Consider the following 22,027-nt stretch of genomic DNA (forward strand, 5'->3'; position numbering starts at 1 on the left):
TTTCAAAAGAGGGCAAGAGCAAGCAAAGGAACTAGGGAAACAAATGCAGATGGTATTGTTCAGAGGCCTTTTTTTTTTTTTGGCGGATTCCCAATAATTTCTGTTGTTATCACAGTCAACCCATCACTCCCTAATAGTCTTTCCTGTTGTTCTTTAAGAAGGTTCATCTTCCTCTTGGCAGCAAGTTTTGCCTGCTTTCAGAGACAGTGAATAGAGGAAGGATCTACTGCAGATCAGACAGTGCTGCAACTCTTATAGCAGAGAATAAAACTAGAGTGTTCATGAAAAATAAACAGGAAATGGAAGGGATGTTTTCAATCTTTCCAACCTAATGCTAGAAAGAAATCATACAAAAGAGATTTAGGATTGCGTCTGTTGTCTACCTGCCTGCTTGTTCATCTATGTGTCTATCAGCGGATTAACTGTTTGCCACACAGTTGGCCTTCTGAATACTTATGAGCTGCCTATTTTTTATTGTTCCACTTTTTAAAAGTGTAAACATACAAAATTATGCAGAATCGAGTGGCCTTTACATTGTATCAAATAAATAAAACTGGACAGAATGGAAGAAGATTTAATCTACTTTTCTTTTTTTTTATTATTTTATAATATAAAATACAAAGATACAAAAGAAAATCGCAGCAAAAATAGGGGAGGGAAAAGGGAAGGGAAAAGGGGTGAAAGGAAAAAAAAAACACCATTGACTTCCAACTCCCCTTGGTGCAGCAGTAGAATAAGATAACATCATCCCTCAACTTTTTACTTTTACATAATAGTATAAACTAGCTATATCTATAACAATGGAACAAGATTTAATCTAGAGAGAAATTCTGCAAAAAGAAAGACTCTGTTTGAAAATCAGTCTGGGGCTTCAGAGAAAATATTCCAAACAAACCTTTACCCCAGTGTATCCCTATGGGAGATACTGTTAGTCAGAGGCTTAAAATTCTGTATTGCCAACTGTTTCATTCAAACTCTTCTTCATTTTGGTCCTGTGACCAAGATTAGAACATATGCACACTACCGTGTGTTTCCCAGTACACTTACACACAAACACACACAAGGCAGCATGATGGGAGAAGAGAAATGGGCATACAAAGACACAATATGTTGTTTCATTATACAAAAAACTGATACTAACGCTTCCTATACCCAATTCTGATAACGTGCTGGAAAGAATTCCAGAAAGTCTGCTGTGTACATGCTTTCCCTATCTTATTTTATGGCAGGTTTTTTTTGGAAAGCTCTCAATTCAATGGCAAATCTTGAGGTGGGAAAAGCAGAGTGAACAGGAGGTGGGTGATGGAAAAATATGTTCTCCCAGATGCTCTCATTATTACTTAACTTTGCTGCCAAATTTTGGCAAATAACAGGAAACAGAGACAAAGGAAATTGTCATTCTAGTAACAACTTTTAATTCAGACATATGTCGAACAGGGAGATTGGAGGTCCCTAAAACTAAGAAAGTAGCATTGGGGACTTGTTGCAAAACTGATTGTAACCAGGAAACAAAAACGGGCAGAAAAAGGCTAAAGAAATATGTACTACCTTATATGATTGATATGTTTTGTAGGGACTAATTGGCTACTCCTATCTTATATAAGCATAACTTCAAACGTCAATGATAGCAAAAGAATTATGGAGATAGAGATACAATTCTCAACAGCTTGGAATTTGGAATATATAGTCTTTTACTTGTAAATGGTTTTGCAGTTTACTAATATTTATTCTCATCCCTATTGTTTTCCATCCTCCCTTTGTGTTCAGAAACTCTCATTATGTCTTGAGTAATTGTTTAGGCTTTTTGTGCTGCAGCACAAAGATTTTTAGATTCTTTTAATTAAAATAATGAACTTTCATTCTACAAAGAAAATATTAGGTCCCAGCATCCTTATTTTCACATATAAGTTCCATTAGTTTGTTCCTTCAGTTAAAAAAAAAAAAAGAGAGAGAGAGAGAAACAAAAGTGATTGCTGAAAAATATACCGAACTGCTTCCAAAACCGGGGAGGGAGGGTGGGTAGAGAAAATGTTAGGGAGTGATGGCAGGCAGTAAAATTACAAATTTATGTCAGTAGAGTGGGTATTTTGTGACCATGTAAGCTACTCTCTCACTCATTTGTCAGAGTGCTTTATTATACTTTTAAAAAATCCACATGTGATCACTAGCCCCCAAGGATGAATATACAGCATCTCAGGAATCGGATGTGGCAAATCCACATTTTCAGGCATTAAATACAACTGTGACTTTTTTGCCTTCAAAGCTTCCTATACCCACCATCACTACCAAGGCCACTTTCTCAAAATGCTTAGATTTCTTTTCCCTTCTAGAAAAAGAGAAGGTATAGAAATTTGCCCCCTCAGATACAAACTTCTTACCAAGTGCTTTTCTTTGGTGTCTAAGACAACTTGCCACAGTCAACTCACTGCAGCCAACTTTCCGGGGGACAGCTTGCCACAGCTTGACAATTCACCACAGAACAAGAGTTACACTAATATAGAAGAAATGATGGAATAGAATCATTAAAGAAAGGATGCAAAATGAGGGTTAAAATGAAATGTGAATGACAAAAAATTTTTAAAAATATTTTAAATAATAAAATTGAATTTTTGAATTGTCCTGTGCTGAGTTGGCCATGGCAAATTGGCCATGGGGAGTTGGCTACAGCAAGTTGACCATGGTAAATTGTCTCATTCTGTTTCTTTGTCTTCTTCCTCATTGAATGCTACTTCTCCAGTATCACAGACTCACAGAATTGGAAAGGACCAAGGTCCCCTAGTCCAATTCACCGATTTTCAACCTTGCTTGAAAGTCTCCAGTAATAGAAAATCCACAGTTCCACAGGGTTCCATTGCTCACTAGCTTTCACAGTCAGGTAAGTTCCTCCTTACTTCGTGTTTGGATTTCCCTGTGTAAAGCTTTCATCCAGTTTGAAGAATCCAAGATATGACATATTTTACTTGACAAACCCAGGCCCCAACAAGATGATGGTAGTTGTCAAACCATAGATAGGTATTTGAGACATTCAGGAAATACAATAGGGATTTAACCATTCCTTCCACTTTTCCTCAGCAAGAGTAATGATTAGTGTGAAAAACAATGGGCAGGAAAATGCATCTTTTCTTACATTTTTTTTTTTGGTAAAAACACCTTCTTTACCCCTTATTGTTCCAAACTATTGCCCCAGTAAACATGGAATTGGAACATGCTCCTGAAGAGAATGAGCAGGGTGTGTGGAGGAGAAACATTTGAAAGATATCACCTCAGTGATACAATATATCTGAGATGACCAAGATAGAAGTAATGTGATTGTAACTTTTCTGATTAATAATTTAGGCAGGATGCCATTTTCTCCCACCCTCTTAGCTTATTTCCAGATGGAGAGGCAATAAAAAAGTAAGAAAGCTGAAACAACATTATCTGTGTCTACTGTTTGTAACTGTTTCCCCATATTCACAGTAGTATGAGCAAATATATATATTTTAGAAGCTCATATTTGGCCAATATTGCACATATGAAATCTTGTTATTATAAGGGACCACATTCGTTCTCTCTTATATGATTAGAATGATCACACTGGGAAAATGGAACTTCGTTTTAAGTTAACTTACTTAAGCATCTTTGGTTATTCTAAATGACCTTTCATATGGATAACAAATCCATATTAAAAGCCAGAACTGAGACTATGTGCTAAGAAGTTGATCACCATCTGTTTTCAATTAGGTGAAAGCAAAATCTGGAAGTTAGCAGAAAACAACCACACAGCAGAATACCCAGGGAAAGAGACAATTAATTGTGAAAATCTTGATATCTTCCAGAACAATGTAGACCTCCCTTGTGTTAAAAAAAAAAAAAAATCACAGATACAGTAGAACAAATTTCCAGCACCTTGGCTGAGAAGCCCTTTCTTAGTTAATTGCAATTTATGTCATCTTAAAGATTTTGTTTTCTGAAGTGCAAAATTGTTTCCAGCATCACAAACTTGCCCTTTAAGTTGTAAACTTTTCATTTGAAACATTTAGTTGTACTAACTGCTCAGTCTTTTTTATAAATGGCAATGTTAACAAAATTAGGTATTGTAATTGAACCAAAATTGTCACAATTGTTCTTGGATTATTTTAATTATTTGTTCTGTGAGGCTAAATATCTGACTGTTCATATAGATTTACTTTAAAAATTCTTAGCACTTGGCTGATTCAGTCAGGTGAATTTTGGCTTACTAGAGGCTATAAACTAAGATGCTTTGGAATTATAATCCTGCTATAGAGATAAAAGCATATCATCTATTAAGGTTGATTAGCATTTAGAAAGGCATATGAATTTTTGTTAATTCTATGCATCCAGTACGAGAAGTAGCAGATATATTTATTCATGATTTCTCTATTTTAATTTTCTTTTAATCTCAGTGTTCATTTGAAAAGTATCAAACCAGTTTATGTAAAACAAACCTTCCTTGCCCTCCATAATACAAAACTAAAAATGTATTCAGGGAAGAAGAGAAAACCATTCTTATTATTATCTCTGGGAATGGGAAGCAGTTCAGGGCCCAATTCAGCTGGTCTTTGAGCAGTGCCATTTCTGTGGCTTTCCCCCCCCAGTTTACCCTCTGCTGTAACTGCTGTTGGGTGATGGTTAAAGGAGGGGGAAAAAGCCAAATGAAGATAGTCTTTCAACCAACTTGATAGTGGGCCCCGATTTCCATCTCGCCTTCTGCTGTGGCAGATTGACTGGCTGCTGTTAGATGATAGCATGGGATTTTGAGTTGGCACAAAGCAAATGTCAGGATCTTTCCTATGGCCAGAAAAGAAAAGCTTCTTCTTCATCGGCTTCATATCCCAAGAATTATAATGAGAATTTTACTACCTTTCCTCTTTTTCCCTCCCTTGCTACTAACAAAAAAAATTGCAGCATTTTCCACTGAAAAATGATTTAGATGTCTCTTGTAATTGAAAATTTTATGTATTTAAATACGTTACATGCCTTTTAACTAAGAATCTACCAGTTTACTCTATTTAAACCTATTTTATTTATTTATTTATTTATTTATTTATTTATTTATTTATTTATTTATTATTTTATTAGTCATATTTCTATGCCGCCCACTCTCCAAGGACTCTGGGCGGCTTACATCAAAGACAGTTTACTAAATAGCATATTGCCCCAACAATCTGGGTCCTCATTTTACCCACCTCGGAAGGATGGAAGGCTGAGTCAACTTTGAGCTGGTGAGATTTGATCCGCTGATCCACTGAACTAGCAGTCAGCTGAAGTAGCTGCAGTACTGCACTCTAACCACTGCGCCACCTCGGCTCTTAAGGTTGTTAAGAGCCGAGTTGTAATCTAATAGAGTTTGTTGTAATCTAATAGAGTTCCATGTATGATACCTGAAATAATAGAAAATCACTGTAGTTATGATAGCTGTTGAAAGGGAAATGCCCAGAGAAATAAATTTTGTCAGCAGAAAAACTCAGGAAACCACCTAAACTTGGTGTGAAAATAATTTCACATATTAGGTGCCACAAAGGAACACACACTCCTTAGCATACGCCTTAGCATATTGTGGTATGACGAGCAAGGCTTATTTCTTTCTTGGAAAGTAGGCTTCAGAAATGGCTTTGACATATCAGCTGGGAGTTTCTGCAAAATTCATAAAGTCTTTGATTTTCAGCAGAATTTGAAATTTCTCTGGAGAGGATATAAAAAAGCCAGTTTGTAGCATGTGCTGTCCCTTCTGAGAATTGGTTTCTGTAGGTTGGAAATTTAAGTCCAACGGCTTTAATAACTATCTATTATTTTTTATATATATATAATTTTTATTAATATATTCTATACACCAATACACAAATAAAATATACAATCCTGCCACCATGGTATAATGTGATTACATTGTCCATAATATAAAGTCATTCCTTTATACATACATATTTGCCATCATATATATACATCATCATATATCTATTCTATCCCACCTTTTCTGGACCCAATCGTACCATAATTTCCAACTGTTATAAAATTCTGAATCTTTTTTACCATTGATCAATCTAGTTAATCTATCTGATTCCACACACTCATTAATTTTATATATTATTTTCAAATATATCGGTAAGTATTGATTTTTCCACTCCTGCGCATACGCTAATCTTGCTGCAGTAATAATGTGAATCAACAAGAACCATATATCTGATTTAACATTCAAAGGTTTTGCCCCCAATAGGAAAATCTCAGGCCTTAATTCCAAATTAATCTGTGTAATTTCCAAAATCCATTGCTGTATTTTTTTCCAATATTTAACCGCCTGCGGGCAGGTCCACCATTGGTGAAAATAAGTTCCATTACTGTAACCGCACTTCCAATAGCAGGCAGATGTCCCGGGAAACATTTTAGCTAATCTCGTCGGGGGGAGATGCCACCGGTAGACCATTTTATATATGTTTTCTTTGTATGAAGAAGCCATAGTTAATTTCATATTTTTCAACCAAATCTGTTCCCATTGCTGGAGGTCAAGGGGATATCCAAAATTTCGCCCCCATGCTATCATACAATCCTTCACTACATCCTGTCCTATCTGCAGAGACAATAAATATGCATAACATTTAGATAGTATCCCTTTCCCTCCTTCTAATAAGATCTTATCCAATTCTTGTCTTTTACGGTAGATTCCTTCACTATATAAATCTTTTTTATACCTGGAGTGCACTTGAGAATAAGACCACCAGTCTATCTTATATCCTTGAAGAGTTAATAACTATCTATTAGAATCCTCTTAGCAAATATTTCTAATTTTGACGTATTTGCAGCAGTCTTTTAATATGCTGGCATTGCTTTTTTTCTCATCACAAGATAAGGCTGTTATTCTTCAGAGAGCTATGCTTTCAATCTCAGCTGTTTGTGTCACCTGCCATCTGTCGATCACCAGTGATTTGAAATACCAAGCTCTGCTAAATCACAGCTTGAAACAAAGTTTGAAAGTAATTGGGTAAACTAAACTATGTAAGATTTGGGTCAAATTGCTTGAGGAACTTAATTTTTTCCTTCTGCTGAGCTGCCATGGGAATAGCATCCTAGCATGTTATTCTTGGTCTCTTACAGGTCCATTGTAACATGAACAGCCATGCATGTACAGTATTGCTTACTATGAAAGGAAATAATGTGATGGTATGTATTTAAGTATACCATCTGCTGCAAACATGCTCCTAATACAAAATAAAAACAATACCCTAGACTGATTATTTTTTTTCCTTGGTCATTATAGAAAGAATGCAAATAGAAAATAGCCCCTGGTGACCCCTTGACTCTAGAATGCCTTTTCAGAGAAAATTCTTCCATCTTTTTTAAGGTTGCTTTGTTATTATGTCTATGTGTTTTTAATTGTTTTCTCAGAAGCTGTTTTAATTAGAGTAACTCTTCATTTAATTTACAATTTTATTATTACACCCATGATATCGCGGTTTCAGTTAAAGTTTTTAGAAATGAGTTTTAAGATCTGTGCAAAACTACCTTGAAAAAAACCCCTGTCTGCTTCTTAAATAAATTCCAGTTCCCTACTATTTCAGATAAAAGATTTGAATGAAAGACTTTCGGAAGTCCAATAGAATTTACTTTGTACAAATGATGATAGCATTTCAAATCTGTTTGAAATGGATACAACAGATGCAGTGGATACAAAGCAAAAGGCATATGCATTTCCATTGGAAGTCCATATCTGCTTTCTTACTGTTAAAGGACTTCTGTTTGGTAAGGGACAATGCTGAGCTGACTGTACTGCTATTGCTAATGTTATCATGCATCCCCCCCACCTCTCCGTAGCTCAATCTATGGAGGTTCCTTGCTAGAAAGCAAGTATAATACCGCACACATACCCAATTTTTGTAGAATAGGATTCCATAGAAAATTTTGCTTGCCCAAACACAGTTGGATTACCAGAGGTTGGTCAGAGCGGAACTCTTTTTAAAGGTAGCCCCATGAAAAGCATGTTGCATTAATCCATACAAGAGATTATCAGTGGCTGAGAAAAGGATCCTGATCAGGAAGGGACACAACTAGCACACATCATCTAGATGGATTTCCAGATTATCCACTGGCTCCATTTGGAGCAATACAATTTTATCCCGGACCAACAATGGTAAACCCTTATATACAGAAGAGCCCAGCACCCACAGCCACTCTTATCACCAGGGTTCAGTTGAAGCCTGTTCCCCATCCAGATCCCCACAGCCACCAGGCACCACAAAAGAACATCAATAGCATTGCTCAGTTATACAATCGGATATCATTTGCATACTAATGGTTATATAGGATCTCATTGAGCGATGTGGCGCTCCCATGTAACGCCTCTCCTGCGCGAGCTGCACTGGCTCCCGGTGGTCTTCCGAGTGCGCTTCAAGGTTTTGGTCATCACCTTCAGAGCGCTCCATGGCTTAGGACCTGGCTATTTGCGGGACCGCCTGCTGCCACCAATAGCCTCCCACCGACCAGTATGCTCCCATAGAGAGGGGCTCCTCCGGGTGCCGTCGGCCAAACAATGTCGACTGGCGGCCCCCAGGGGGAGAGCCTTCTCTGTGGGGGCACCTACGATCTGGAACGAGCTCCCCCCGGAGATACGGAGGATTCCGGATCTGCGTACCTTCCGTCGCACGCTTAAGACGTTCCTATTTCATCAAGCTGGCCTGACCTAAACTTTTCCTCTTTTTAAATGGGAATTTTAAATTTGGTTTTAAATTATTGGGGTTTTAAAATGGTTCAGCCAAATTTATTTAATTTGTTTTATCTCTATTTTAAATTTTGTATCTATGTGTTTTATTTTATGGCTGTTCACCGCCCTGAGTCCTTCGGGAGTAGGGCGGTATACAAATTTAATAAAATGAAAAATGAAATGTAGAAGTTAAAAAGAAGCAGAGAGCACCGAGCCCTGCGGCATCCCATAAAGGAAGGCACATGGACTGGATCTCTCGCTTTCTATCAGTATTAATCGGGACTGATCATAGAAGAAAGAGGTCACACCCTCAACTCCTAGAACCAACACAAAAGAATACCATGGTTGATGTAATGAAGACTGCGGAGAGATCAAGAAGAGGCAAGCTGAATGTACTAACTCCCACTCCTGCCAGAGATCATCCAAAAATACAACCAATGCCACTACTGTCCCATTTCAGAAACCCCACTGGAAAAAAAGTCCAGATAAACTGTTTCATCCAGGACCCTCTTGACTTCCCTAAAAAGTTCAGTGTCAGATAATTTAGATATCCTTGCTAGAGCATGTAGCGACCTTTCACCAGTAATTTATAAGTATGTTCATTCTCTGTTCTGATAGTTACACTGGAATGTCTGTCTGTCTATTTATCTCTTAAACCAGTGATGGCTAACGTTTTCTGGAATGAGTGCCCAAAGAGCGTGTGTGTGCCCAAAACCCCAAAATGCATGTGCATGCCGCCCCTGCATGCACATCCCACCCCCGCAAATGTGGGCGTGCCCCCGCAGGTGCCCCATCCCTGTGCATGTGCAGGTACCCTATCCCTGCACATGCGCAGGTGCCCCATGCCTACGCAGGTACCCCCGTCCTCGCACATGTGCAGGTGCCCCCTCCGCACTTGCCCTGCCCTCGCATGCGCCCCCCGCTTGCACAGCAGAGACCCAAAGACCAGCTGGGTGGCGGGAGGCGCATGCATGTGTGGCGGAGCTGAACTGGGGCGACGGCTCATGTGCCATCAGAGAGGGAGCCGCGTGCCAGAGGTGCCAGAGGTTCACCATCACGGTCTTAAACCATTTCTTACTTTATGCCTTGTATATAAAATACTTGCTGCCTAGTTCAGTTCTTCCAAGAAACATATGTGATTAAATCTTACATAGCTCAAATGTATTATGCATTTTAGAACATTTTTAGTTAGGGATGAAGAATTTACTTTGAGCCAAGAACTAAATAAACTTAGGGCAAATGTTCCAGGGTCAGCATATGATGAGTGTGAGAGTAGGGAATATGCACAGCACCAAGTTGATGGAGCCTTTCTGGTATGGCTAGGCAGCTCTGTAATACTTGCCTTAAATCTTATATTCTCTCCCCTTTGGACATTGCTTCCAAAATTCATTGTTTACATTCAGAGACAGTTGAGAACTCCACCTAAACTCACTCAGGACTAATTAATCTCCATGGAGGAATTTCTGACTCCAAAAACTTTTTAATCACAAGGAATCTTGCTATAAAGTTTGTTTTTGTGTTTGTGTGTAGGTGTGAGTGATTCTTCATCTTTCTCTGCCTCCTGGCAATGACGCTATGCTCACAGCTTTGGAATTAGGTTTTCAAAGCCAGGTGTCTGGTTTACAGGTTTATACAAAACAGAAGGCACCTAACATTTTAGATATTTCTAAGACTTTAGGCAAACAGGGTTCCTTTGTTGATTTAGCCCCGCATGTTCCATTCAAAAGGCAGGTATAGTATTTAGTCTAAAATGCACCTGTGCTGAAATTAAAACTGTCAGGAAACAACATTGGGATTTTATACATGGAAAAGATGTTTTCTTCTCTTTTTAATAAACTCACATGTACCATTGTACTGTCATCTATATTGTTGATCGTAAAAGGCAGAAGCTATCTACCTCTTCAGTATCTTTACTCTCAGTTCTAAAGCTGGCTGTTAAACTTCTTGTTATCAGTTTGGCCTTCTTTATGTTTATATGTACTTTTTTTAAAACTGTACTCTTTGACTTTTATTACTAGAGTTTACAGATCCTTTCATTTTCAGCTGTTAGACTAATATACAGCAAGTTATTGATGTTTCTTTCTCCAGTTTTAAAACCGCATTCAGCTTCCCTTAATATATATTCAGCGTTTACTATAGGTTTGAGTATATAAGTGGAGATTATACAGCCTATAAAGACTCTTTTGCCATCCTGCAGTAAACCTGTTTTGTCATGTTCTGTTCACACTCTGTCTTCCTGACCTGTATGTGTCACATTCGTCTTAATGACCTGTTCATTCTCTTTAATGTTCAGGGGTACAGTTCTGTAATCCTACAATTCTATAATGTTCCGATATGTTATGGAAGCACTTCCTTCTATTTTTCCATTTGGCATATAGTTTTTGACTTTATGCTGTTCTTAGAATTTTTTTTTTTACTGTGTGGCCAGTTTAATTATATCTGGATTGCTGAAAAGAATTACTTGGTCACAAATGAACAAACAGATATTGCCTGCTATTCATAAACAAATGACTGCACATAGTCTTTGTAACAGGAAGGCTAGTGTTTGAAATCCATAGCCTGTAGGCAATTTGTAAGGTCCCCACAGTGCCCCTTAGTATTTGACTATTGTATTGCCCTAGGCTTACTAATCCTGTGCTATTACAGCAACTAAAATAGATCCTGCCTTTTGCTGCATAGGAACCAATCAATCACTTGCCCTAAGAAGCAACATTGTATCTTTTTGTACCAGTGCAATGTCATTTGAAATTTTGTAGCATGATGTCTTAAGGATTGCAAAGCCCGTAGGGTCAACTAATCAAAACTGAATCTCAGCAGAAGTAATGGGACTACATCCCCCATCATTCTTTCTCCTGATTGCACTGACTTGAGATGAAGTACGGTATATTGACGCATCTAGAGAGCCCCAGGTTAGGGTTAGCAGATGCTCTATGGAAGAATATAAATACAGTTCAGCAGACCTTTTACTATTTTTATACTTGCATGCAAGAGAGAGAGTTTGTTCCATGGCCAGTTCATTGTTACATTCTGTGGTGCTGCCTTTTGATCTTTGTCTCAGCTTCTCTGTGCAGTAGCAGCATACAAACACAAGACCACAGAATAAATGTATTTCTCCTTCATGAATGTGCTACTTCTTTTTGGCAATCAGAACTAATGGTTGCTTTGAATCAAACTGCCTTACTTCCTTTAAACAGTATATGAATTCCTGAAGCAATTCAGATTGCAAACTTCCTGTGGCATTTTTCATCAGTAAACTCTGCCAGATCAGCTGCTTTGAAAATGGGATTCTTGTATTTTGCTGTTTCGTTTAAATAAAATTAACCTGCACCTTACTGTAGAGCCAATCTTGCTTTGTGTTATTTTGCTGTGGGAATAACTGTGGAAATCAAAGATCATTTGTATTTCTGATATTTCTAGGAGCATTGTGGTAGGAAACCTCTGTTATTTATTCACTGTACAGTGGCATTTATTTTTTGGGAGTGCATTGCTTACCCTGAAGGAGGCAGCCTGGTGGATATGTGTTTGTGAATGTGTTTTACTTATTTAGGAGGGTGGGATTCAATTTGCACTCCAGTGGAAAAATATGTGAACTGAAATGTGATATAAAATATATCTAAGTAGTAAGGAATTGAAAGTTGGTCATGAAAGTAGAATAATTGGCGCCTCAGAAAGTGTGTGTGTTTGTGTGTGTGTGTGTGTGTGTGTGTGTGTGTGTGTGTGTGAGAGAGAGAGAGAGAGAGAGAGAGAGAGAGAGAGAGAGAGAGAGAGAGAGAGAGAGAGAGAGAGAGAGAGAGAGAAAGAGAAGGGGAGGAAGGGAGGGGGGAGGGACTTGAAAACTTATTATTCTGTATAGCAGTATTATGCAGTTTTAGAAGATAGTAAAAGTCTTTCTTGATTTTTGAATCATATAGTATCAGAACAAGGAAATAAATGGGGATTAATTTTGGATTGGGCATGTTATATTACCGTATTTTTCAGAGTATAAGACGCACCGGAGTATAAGATGCACCTACCTTTTTTGTTTTTTTAATAAAAAAGTTTTTTTTTATTTTTTAGACAAAAATAACAAACATACAATGTATTTTCTTTGAACAGAGTATTTGGCCAGTTCACAAATTTAAACAGTGTTTAGTCATTTCAATTAAATTTACAATTTCTATATTTCCTTTTTGCCATATTTATTCCTTATCTGTTTTTTAAAAAAACCAATATTACCTTTAATCCTCATCTCTAATCTTAATCAAATTCAATTTTTCCCTTCTATATTATACCCCTTCCCATTGTCATCTATTTTTATATCCATCCTCACATTGGTTAATTATGTAATATTACAATTGTTTAATACAAATTCAACATTTTAATATAAATCAATTAGTTATATAACTATCTTTTTTTGTATATTAATCAATATGAACATGAATATTCCAATCCAATTGGAATCCATGCAATCCAATTCTTACAAATCAATTAATTATATTTATCAATAATAATAAACCAAATAATTTTCCCCATATATTCCTCCAAACCACAACTTAACCATTTCTGCTTTCAACACAATATACAATTAATAGTATCTCAATTATTACAATTCCCTAGTTAAATAGAGCTTTCCCCTTATTACTCATTTTCACATCTTAAACTCTCCCAATAACCCAAATAGTTTTGCCCATATAATCCTCTAAATCACAACTTAATCATTTTTACTTTCATCACAATATAAAATTAAAAATATTTCAATCATTACAATTTCCCTAATTAAATTTAAAAATGTTCTAGCTGTTATCCAAGCTACAACTTAATCCTTTTTACTTTCACCACCATATACCATTAAAGGTATTTCAATTGTTACAGTTTATACTTATTCATATTTATAAAAAAAATAAAAAAAATAAAAACTTATCATTGTCTAGATTTCAAAAATACAGAGACAAATATTCCAATTATTATTCATTTCATTTTTACAATCATGATTTGCCATTTATTTCTTACTACTATTCATATTTTACTTCTAAATATGTATAACATATTTCTCTTTCATTTCTTTTTCTTCCTTCCCATTTTTATTTTTGCCTTTTTCTTTCTCCTTTTTTTCTTTTGTGTTTTAAAATCTTGAACTCTCCTCTTTTGCCCTAAATTTCCCATTGTTTTCACCTACCTTTTTTAGTGAGGAAAAAGAAGAAAAAGAAATCTCCCTCTGCCTAATTTTGCCTCGTTGCAGCAAACAGCCTGCTTTACTTTCAGTTTCATTTTCAGCATAGCTTGATTAGCACAAGGAAAAAAAAATCTGCTCCAGCAATTTACCTCTTTGCAGCAAGCAGCAGAGCCCGGCTAGGAAGCCGATCTAATCAACTTGTACCAATTAGCCTGTGCTGAAGCTGAAAGAAGCTGTTTTTTCTTGCTGTTTGCTTGCAAGGAGGTAACTCCTGCGAGACACAGGCCAAAGGGTGGGGGCCAGTGGGTGGGTGGGGCTACATTCGGTGTATAAGACGCACCTAAATTTTCACCTCCTTTTAGGGGGGAAAAAGGTGCGTCTTATACTCTGAAAAATACGGTATATTTCATATAATATTGGTGAATACATTAGATTTGCTTATGATCTGGCCTGGAAATAGAACAGATGTAACCCTTTAATATACACTAATGGCTACTTGTTAGCCCTTTGAGGTAATCCAGATAAAAAATACCAAGATCGAGTTTGGTCTACGAGTTAAGGCATGAGGCTAGAAACCAGGAGACTTTAAGTTCTAGGCATGCCTTTACTAGGTGACTTTGGAACAGCCCGTTTCTTAACCGAGGGAGCCAGCAATGTCTGAAAGAGATTTTCCATGGTCGTGTGGCCAGCATGGCTGTACACTGAGGTGCACAGAACAATGTCACCTTCCCACTGAAGTGATACCTATTTATCTACTCAATTTTGCATGCTTTAAAACTGCTAGATGCTAGGTTGAAAAGAAGTGTGATAACAGTTAGGTTGGCAGTAACTAATTCTTGGTTTGCTTTCAGCTGAGAGAATAATCAGTGTGTTTCTTTATAGCTTAAGCTATGGTGTCCCAAACTGGAAGACCTTTTCTCTTGAACAAGGATCGTGTATACATTTATATATATATAAAAGAAATTTTATGATAAAATTGTGACAATATTTTGTCATAAATTTTCATTATTGTTTGCATGAAATGGCCTGCCTGATGCAGCAACTTTAGATTATTATTATCATTTTTGCCAAGTTTTTCTCCCACCTACCCCAACTCTTACAACTGTTAGCTAAAGATTATGTAGGCTTGGAATTATGAGAATTAAAGTCATCACAACAGAAGGACATCAGGTTGAGTGAGGCTATTCTAGACAGTATTGTATCTGAAATACTTTAGATGTTGCCACATAAATCTGTATAAATATTTTACCCCCATGGCCAAAAAGATAAAAAAAATAATCCATTGGCATAGGCCCTAAAAGCTCACAGGACAATTGTTTCTGCTGGTCAGAGATGGTTATGCTGGAAGCTTGCCTCTATTTAAAAGTTTCTTGTCAATATTGTTTCTTTGCTGTTGAGATAAATGATGATTGAGTATTTGTGTAATATCCTGTCATGGGATAATTCTCATGGTTGCTATGATGGGAATGGGGCATGGCTCTGTTCTGAGAAAAGTACAATACTACTTTCTGTTCCCTGAGTGTTCACTTTCTGGAAAACTGCAGTTCACAAGGTCATCAGTTTGCCGGTCTTTAACTTCCTCCCTGTGTGTCATTCAATGTTTCTTCACTGAGTGATAAATCTTTTGATTTTCCATATTGACAAACCCAAACAAAACCCTGATGATATTTCTGTGTAAAGGTCATTATCCTGTAAAACCTGCCAGTATTTAATCATATTCTTTCTTACATTACAGTTTTATTCTTTTATTTTCAAAAGCTCGGTGGCTAGCATTCTTTTTTTTTTTTTTTTGTTATGACTTCACATAAACTAGGAAGGAGCTAATTTGATATGTTTGGGGTAAAAATAATGAATACCAAGGGAACTACAGATTTTTTTTTTATGGTTCTTGTAGATTGTTTGTCTATTCATTCTTGATTACAGAATGATATTTTACCAACATTTTTCCTCCCTTCCTTGATAACTGAATTAATGTTTGTATTTGAAAACTTCAGTGTGTAAAATAATACACTGGGAGAAAAGTCATATTGTGGTTTTGTTTCTCCTGTAGGAAGGATCAAAATGTTCTTTCTCCGGTCAATTGCTGGAATCTCCTCTTAAATCAGGTGAAGAGAGAGAGCAGGGACCACACTACTTTGAGTGACATCTATCTGAACAATATAATCCCTCGGTTTGTTCAAGTCAGTGAAGACTCTGGACGACTTTTCAAAAAGGTAACGATTTTATTGTGATAATGCGCTTCTTTATGGCTCCAGACATGGTTGTGGCAAATGTAGATGGGCACCTGGCCACTATTGTTTCTTGCCTAGTTGTGTTTAATGCATAACTTGGTTCAAAAGGCAGCTGCCTGGCTGCTGATCGGAGCATGCAGGTTGGAACATGTCACTCTCATGTCATGTTATTTTCATTTAGCTGCCAATTTGCTTCTGGCTCAATTTATTGTGTTGATTTGAAGAATGTTAAACTCATAGTGTGGCAGGGTTAGGTATTTAAAAAGTTCTATCTTTTAACATGGCTCCTGCTCTTCTTTTTCTCTATCTGTATAACCAGAGGAATGTCTTTGGAGGTCTTTTCTATCCTGGCATCAAGGTGGCGGAATAATTTCCTAAGGAAGGTCCATTGGCTCTTTCTATGCTTGCTATTCAGTAGCTGGTGGAAACATATTTTTCAGAGAAGCATTAGAAGGATGTTTTCACTGTTCTGAACTAATTATTAGTAGTCTGAGCTATTCATAATTGTTTAACGGAACAGCTACAATTTTGAGCGTGTTGTTGCTGATTTAGCAAGTTGCATTACTTGTTTTCTTTTAATGAGACCTTTCATTCCCTCTTTATTCTTTTATGCTTTAATTTCATTTTTTTACTTAATAAAAACAGATCAATGAAGAATTGAACATACTCAGTTGTGTTCAGATCTAAAGTAACCCTGTTTTTATATAAGCAAAACAGTTCATTTTTGCTATGATCAGCAGTAGCCTTAACAAATGTAGGGCCAGCAACAACATCTGACAGAGGGTGCTTTTCGAAGAATCTATTTAGGAGAATAAGATGCTATTTTAAAATATGATTCTATTAGACATTGAGGGAAGATTCAGAGGAGGCTGCAATCTAATATGTTTATTCTTGAGAATAGGTCTCTTGGCTTATAAGTAAATGTGCAGTAACTGATGGTTGAGTGTTTTTAAAATCTTCTTTACTAAAATTGTCAGTTTTTCTGGGCCCAGCTGGCCAATGTCAGAGTTCAGTAAAACCCAGAAGGATCACAGTACCTTGATTTGTTAATCTGTAGTAGTGCCTGCCCTCTGGAATGATGTCCCTCTTCCAGATCTGGAGGGTTCTTCTTTGGAAGAGTTGTAAAAGCCTGGCTTTTCATCTAGGCCTTGGGAGAGGGAGACCTCTCACTTCATCATGCTTGTTATTTTTTATCTTTTATTTCTTTCTGTTATATTTATTTTATTGTAATTTGTTTTATATTTGTGAGCCTCCCAGAATCATTGAGAGTCAAGTGGCATACAAGTTTAATAAATTAAATTAAATTAAATTAAAATGATCTGTTGTACTAAGATAGGACTACTCTTTGGCTCAGGGCTCTGACACTGGCCTGTTGGAACTTTTTTAAAAAGTGCATCATGATAGCAACTGCCTAATTTAGTGCCTCTCAACATAATTTAAAATTTTCTCAGAAAGAAAAATGAGTATAGCTCTGCTTTAAAAAAAGGAAAGAAAGAAAAGCATATGGTAGAGTGAATGGTAACCTAAAATGAAATTGCTATAAAAACATAAAAGTACAGTAACTTATCATGGGGATTTAAAATAGGTTTGCTACCTGCATTAAGTTTTAGAATAGCTACACTGTAATTTTAAATATAAGTATAAATATTCCATTATTTATTTTCTACCCAAATAATAAATTTTCTTTCTCTCTTCCCCCTCCCTGCTCAAATATGCATAGGAAGGAGCTGTTACTTGTCAGGAAACAAAAAGCGTGATTTTAGTATCTAAGTAACAACACTGCCAACTTGGTTAAATGCCAAGACAGCTTCATATATTAACTCGCTTTCGGCTTCTTGTGTGTCACTAGTCTATAGCTCTTTGTATCAGTCCCTGCTGGGGAATCTTTCTTCAAGTGACATGTGATATGTGAAATGGAAATACTATGTGACGGTACCCAGAACCTCTCCTGATTGTCTTCTTTGCTGGAAACCTCCTTTAGTGTTACGATCAATCTGAAAAGTGTGAACTAGCACAAGGCAACTGATAAAGGCCCAGTATCAAGGCTCATAAGTGGCAGATTTGTTAACAAGCAAGTAGCTAACCTGTTTAACTACTGAACAAATCATAAAATGAAGCAACACTAGAGACACTGGAGACCTAGGTGTTATGTAGGAAACCTGTCTGACTTTGACCTAGTCATTTTCCAGAGTACTGCTCCTGCAGTCCATAGCTGGGTTTCTTCATCATCAGTTCCTTTTGACTGGGTGAAATTTTAGATACATCTCTCCTCGCCCTGTGGCCACGCCCACTGCTCCCATAATGCACCAGTCTTTTCACTCAGTCACTGAAGACTGGTGTGTTTTTTCTTTCTTCGTATTCACATTACAGGAATTTAGCTTTCTAGCGTTCAGGTTTTCATTTATTTTTGTTTAGTTTTTATCTCGGTGAGAGCCTGTATTAAAGAAGGCTGCAGGGAGCAAGAATCGAGTCTGGGGCGCCAGTCCGTTCTCCCTCGGGGCTTCTGACAGCCGTCAGACCGCAGCCAGGGTACTTCGGGGCGGTCCCCTACCCTTAATTACAGCCGCTGGTGTGGACGCGGGTGTTGCGGTTGCCGTGATCACCCCCACACCTTTTCTTGTGGATCGGCTCTCGTTGAAGCGGCTCCGGAGTCTTGCACGGTTTGCCCTGCAGGCTCTGACGTTTACTCGGCGCTTGCTGGCTGGACCGAAGATTCGCTCAGCAAGGCCTCTCAGCTCTCTCGCTTCACACCCGAGGTCGGTAATAAACCACGCTGCAGTCAAGGCTCGTTAAGGCAGGAAACAGTTTATTCAGCGTCCGGAGGTGCTGCAAACGCTTGCTGAGTTCAGGTAAAGATAATACAAAGTCGGCGTTGGGCGTCACCGCCACTCAGCGCAGGTTAAATAAGCACGCCCATTAGCCGTATTTCCGGGCTCCTCTCTGCTGGCGCGCCCCAGCAATTAGGAACGGCAACGCGCAGCAGCTGTTCAGCATCCTATCTCGGCCGCATTGTGACCGCCCGCCTACTCCTTCTCACACCCACCATCACCAGATCGTGCTCAGAACTGACATCCCGAATCACACCCCCCCCCCCCCTGCTCGGTACTTCCGCTTCTACAGGAAAGATCCCATCGTCAGATTGTCGAGCATGGGGTCTCGACAGGCCTCAGTTTTCTGCCGAGAGTGCTGCGCTGAGGAGATCCTTCGATCGTCAGTCTCTGGAGCACCGTGCCGTCCCGATCTGTTGGTGGTGAGAGAGCGAGGCGTCCGACCTTTGGGTGACGCCTTTTGAAGTATATTGCCGGTCTGAGGTGCGAGTTGCTGGGACTCCTTTCAGAGCACGCCCTGAGCTAGCCGCTATCAGCCCACGCGGTCCCGAGCACTGCGGGCGCCATTTTGGGGGCGGTCGGCATTCCGGCGGCCATTTTCTGTCAATCTCTTGGCTGGCCGATCTTTTCCTTGGCGGCAGACTTTTCGCTTAGCTCTCGCCCACGTTGATTGCTTAGCCTCTCGTTTAGCCATCTCAACCTCGTTGCTGTCCCTGTGCTGCTGGGACCTGAAGCTAGCCTTGCCTGCTCTAGACCACCTTATTGACTTTGCCTTTGGGGGCTTCCTGGGCCTTTTCTACTGCACCTTTTGTTGCCCGTCATACAGGGCTACTGGTGTTACTGTATATAAGTTACAGCAGTTTATAGTTATACCTTTATAATATATATTTAAAAAAAAAATTCAAAACATCAAAAAAATCAACAAAATCATAAAGACTTAAAAAAAAAAAAGAACAAAAACATTTGTATATATATATATAGATATATTGGACTAACATTCCTGAGATGGCAGATTCATACTTGTCTTCTGACTCAGAGCGGGAGCCCAGCCCACCAAGGGCCCCGTCCAAACACAAATCAAAATCGTGTGGAAGGGCTACGGTCGCTCATGCTGATTCTCACCAGCGCAGGTCTTCATCAGCGGCAGAGAAGGATGCCCAGCGCCGACACAAGGCGCTCGAAAGACAGTATGATAGGGCCAGACAGGCCTCCTTAGCCTCTGTCTTTGCTCCCAGCCAACAGCTATCCCCACAACATAGCTCATCTTTGGCGCCTGAGGCCGTTCCTGACCTCGGCGAGGATCGTGACGCCTCCACCTCTCAGGCTCAGGCTGGTCTTTTTTGCGCTAAGAGGGCCTCCATGTCCTTACCTGACGTTTCAACCGTGGGCCTTGCAGCTCCTCATGCTCCATCTTCCCGTCGGGCAGAGGCAACTTTTACCCCGACCGCTGCCGGACTTCGGGGTCCAGACGGTCAGCTGTTGACTCCCCAGGTGGATTTACAGGCGGCGTTGTCCACTGCTCTTTCCTCTATATTGGCTGCTGGACTCCACCAATCTGTTCTTCAGCAACCTCCCCCAGCTCAGCCTTGTACTTCTGACTCAACTGCTCACGCTCATTCCAAGTCTCCTTCCCGGTTGGCTCGCATCTCTTCTGATGACTCTGAGCAAGAGGGTGAGTTTCCGGAGGAATTGGAATTCTCAGAGGATGAAGGCCTTCCACCGGACACCCCTGCCTTTTCAGGCTTGTTCCGGCCCTCATTGTTTAAATCACTGCTGCATAAAGCTAAGCAGGTCACCAATATGGGAGTCCCGTCTGTGGAACCATCTACTTCCTCAGCTCCTCATGAGGCCCTGTTTTCCTCGTCCAAGCCGGGCAAGGACTTCATCCCATGCCCTCAACTTTTTGCTGATGTGCTTCAGTCCCTCTGGTCTCAACCAGGCTCTCTGATGGGTCCTACCAGCCTGGACAAAAAGCTGTATTGTGGGGCTCCGGAATTGGACTCTCTATTATCCTTACCTGCGGTTGACCCTCCGATTGCAAGCCTTTCCTCTTCTTCGCTCTTGTCTTCGGACGCCTTGGACGTTCTTAAATCAGAGGACAGAAAGACTGAACTCTCCTTTCGTAAGGAGCATCAATCCCTTGCTTGGACAATTAGGACGGCGACTGCTACGTCGTTCTTTAATAGAGCCACGTTGCTTTGGCTGAGGCAACTTCAAGAGAAGCTACCGCCGGAAGACACACGTCTTCACCAAGATATCAATAAAATTGTGGCTGCCACAGAATATTCAGCGGATGCCTCGTTAAACTCGGTCAAGTTCGCTTCGAGGGCCTTGGCCTCGTCAGTGACATCTCGCAGACTGTTTTGGCTCAGAAATTGGAGAGCGGACGCCAAAGCAAAGTGGAAGTTGGCGGCGGCCCCTTTCAAGGCCCCGAACCTCTTTGGTCCTGCCCTGGATCCTGTCTTGATCGAAGACAAGGATAAAAGAAAGGTGATGCCCGCGTCTTCGTACCGCAGACCGGAACGGCGCTACGCACCCTATTCTCAACGTCAGCCCTTTCGGGCCTCGTCGGGGTCGGGGGGCCCCTACTCACAGCGCAGTTTTTTTCCTGGGTCCGACCGATCATCGGACAGACAACGTTTTCGGGACAGGTCCAGAGCCAGCAACTCTAGACGCCCCTTCCGTGGTGCCGGTTTCCGCCAGTCCCGTCGAGGGAAATGACTACAGTCTGCAGGATCCCATTGGCGGACGGCTTCAACTTTTCAGCCACCAATGGGAACGCTCAACCAGGGATGCCTGGATTCTTCGGACAGTATCTCAAGGCTTGGCCATCGAGTTTCTGGGCCGCCCTCCGGTTCGTTACGTCCGCTGTCCGACCCACCTGTCCCCCGACAAGGCGGCTCTCTTGCGGAAGGAGGTCCTCCACCTGCTCCTTATCCGTGCAATCGAACCGGTCCCACTGGATCAGCATGGCAAGGGATTCTATTCGACTCTCTTTTTGGTCCCCAAGCATTCGGGGGGTTGGAGGGCCATTTTAAATCTGAAGCAGCTGAATCTGTCGGTCCGCTACCGCAGGTTCAAGATGCACTCCCTGGGGTCCATCCTCGCTGGAGTGCGACGGGGC

The 22,027-nt window shown here is 39.7% G+C and overlaps 1 protein-coding gene across 1 annotated transcript in view; it reads left to right on the plus strand.

Moving 5' to 3' along the window:
• Positions 1–22,027, plus strand: part of SRGAP2 (SLIT-ROBO Rho GTPase activating protein 2) — a 212,878-nt gene that overhangs the window by 76,549 nt on the left and 114,302 nt on the right. Inside the window, exon 3 of the mRNA XM_070941550.1 lies at positions 15,895–16,057. Within this exon, the coding sequence (XP_070797651.1) occupies positions 15,895–16,057 (163 nt within the window). The remainder of the gene's footprint in view (positions 1–15,894; positions 16,058–22,027) is intronic.

This window comes from Pituophis catenifer, unplaced genomic scaffold (genome assembly GCF_029215685.1).
Source record: "Pituophis catenifer annectens isolate HBS135680 unplaced genomic scaffold, rPitCat1.0.hap2 SCAF_3, whole genome shotgun sequence".
Lineage (NCBI taxonomy): Eukaryota > Metazoa > Chordata > Lepidosauria > Squamata > Colubridae > Pituophis > Pituophis catenifer.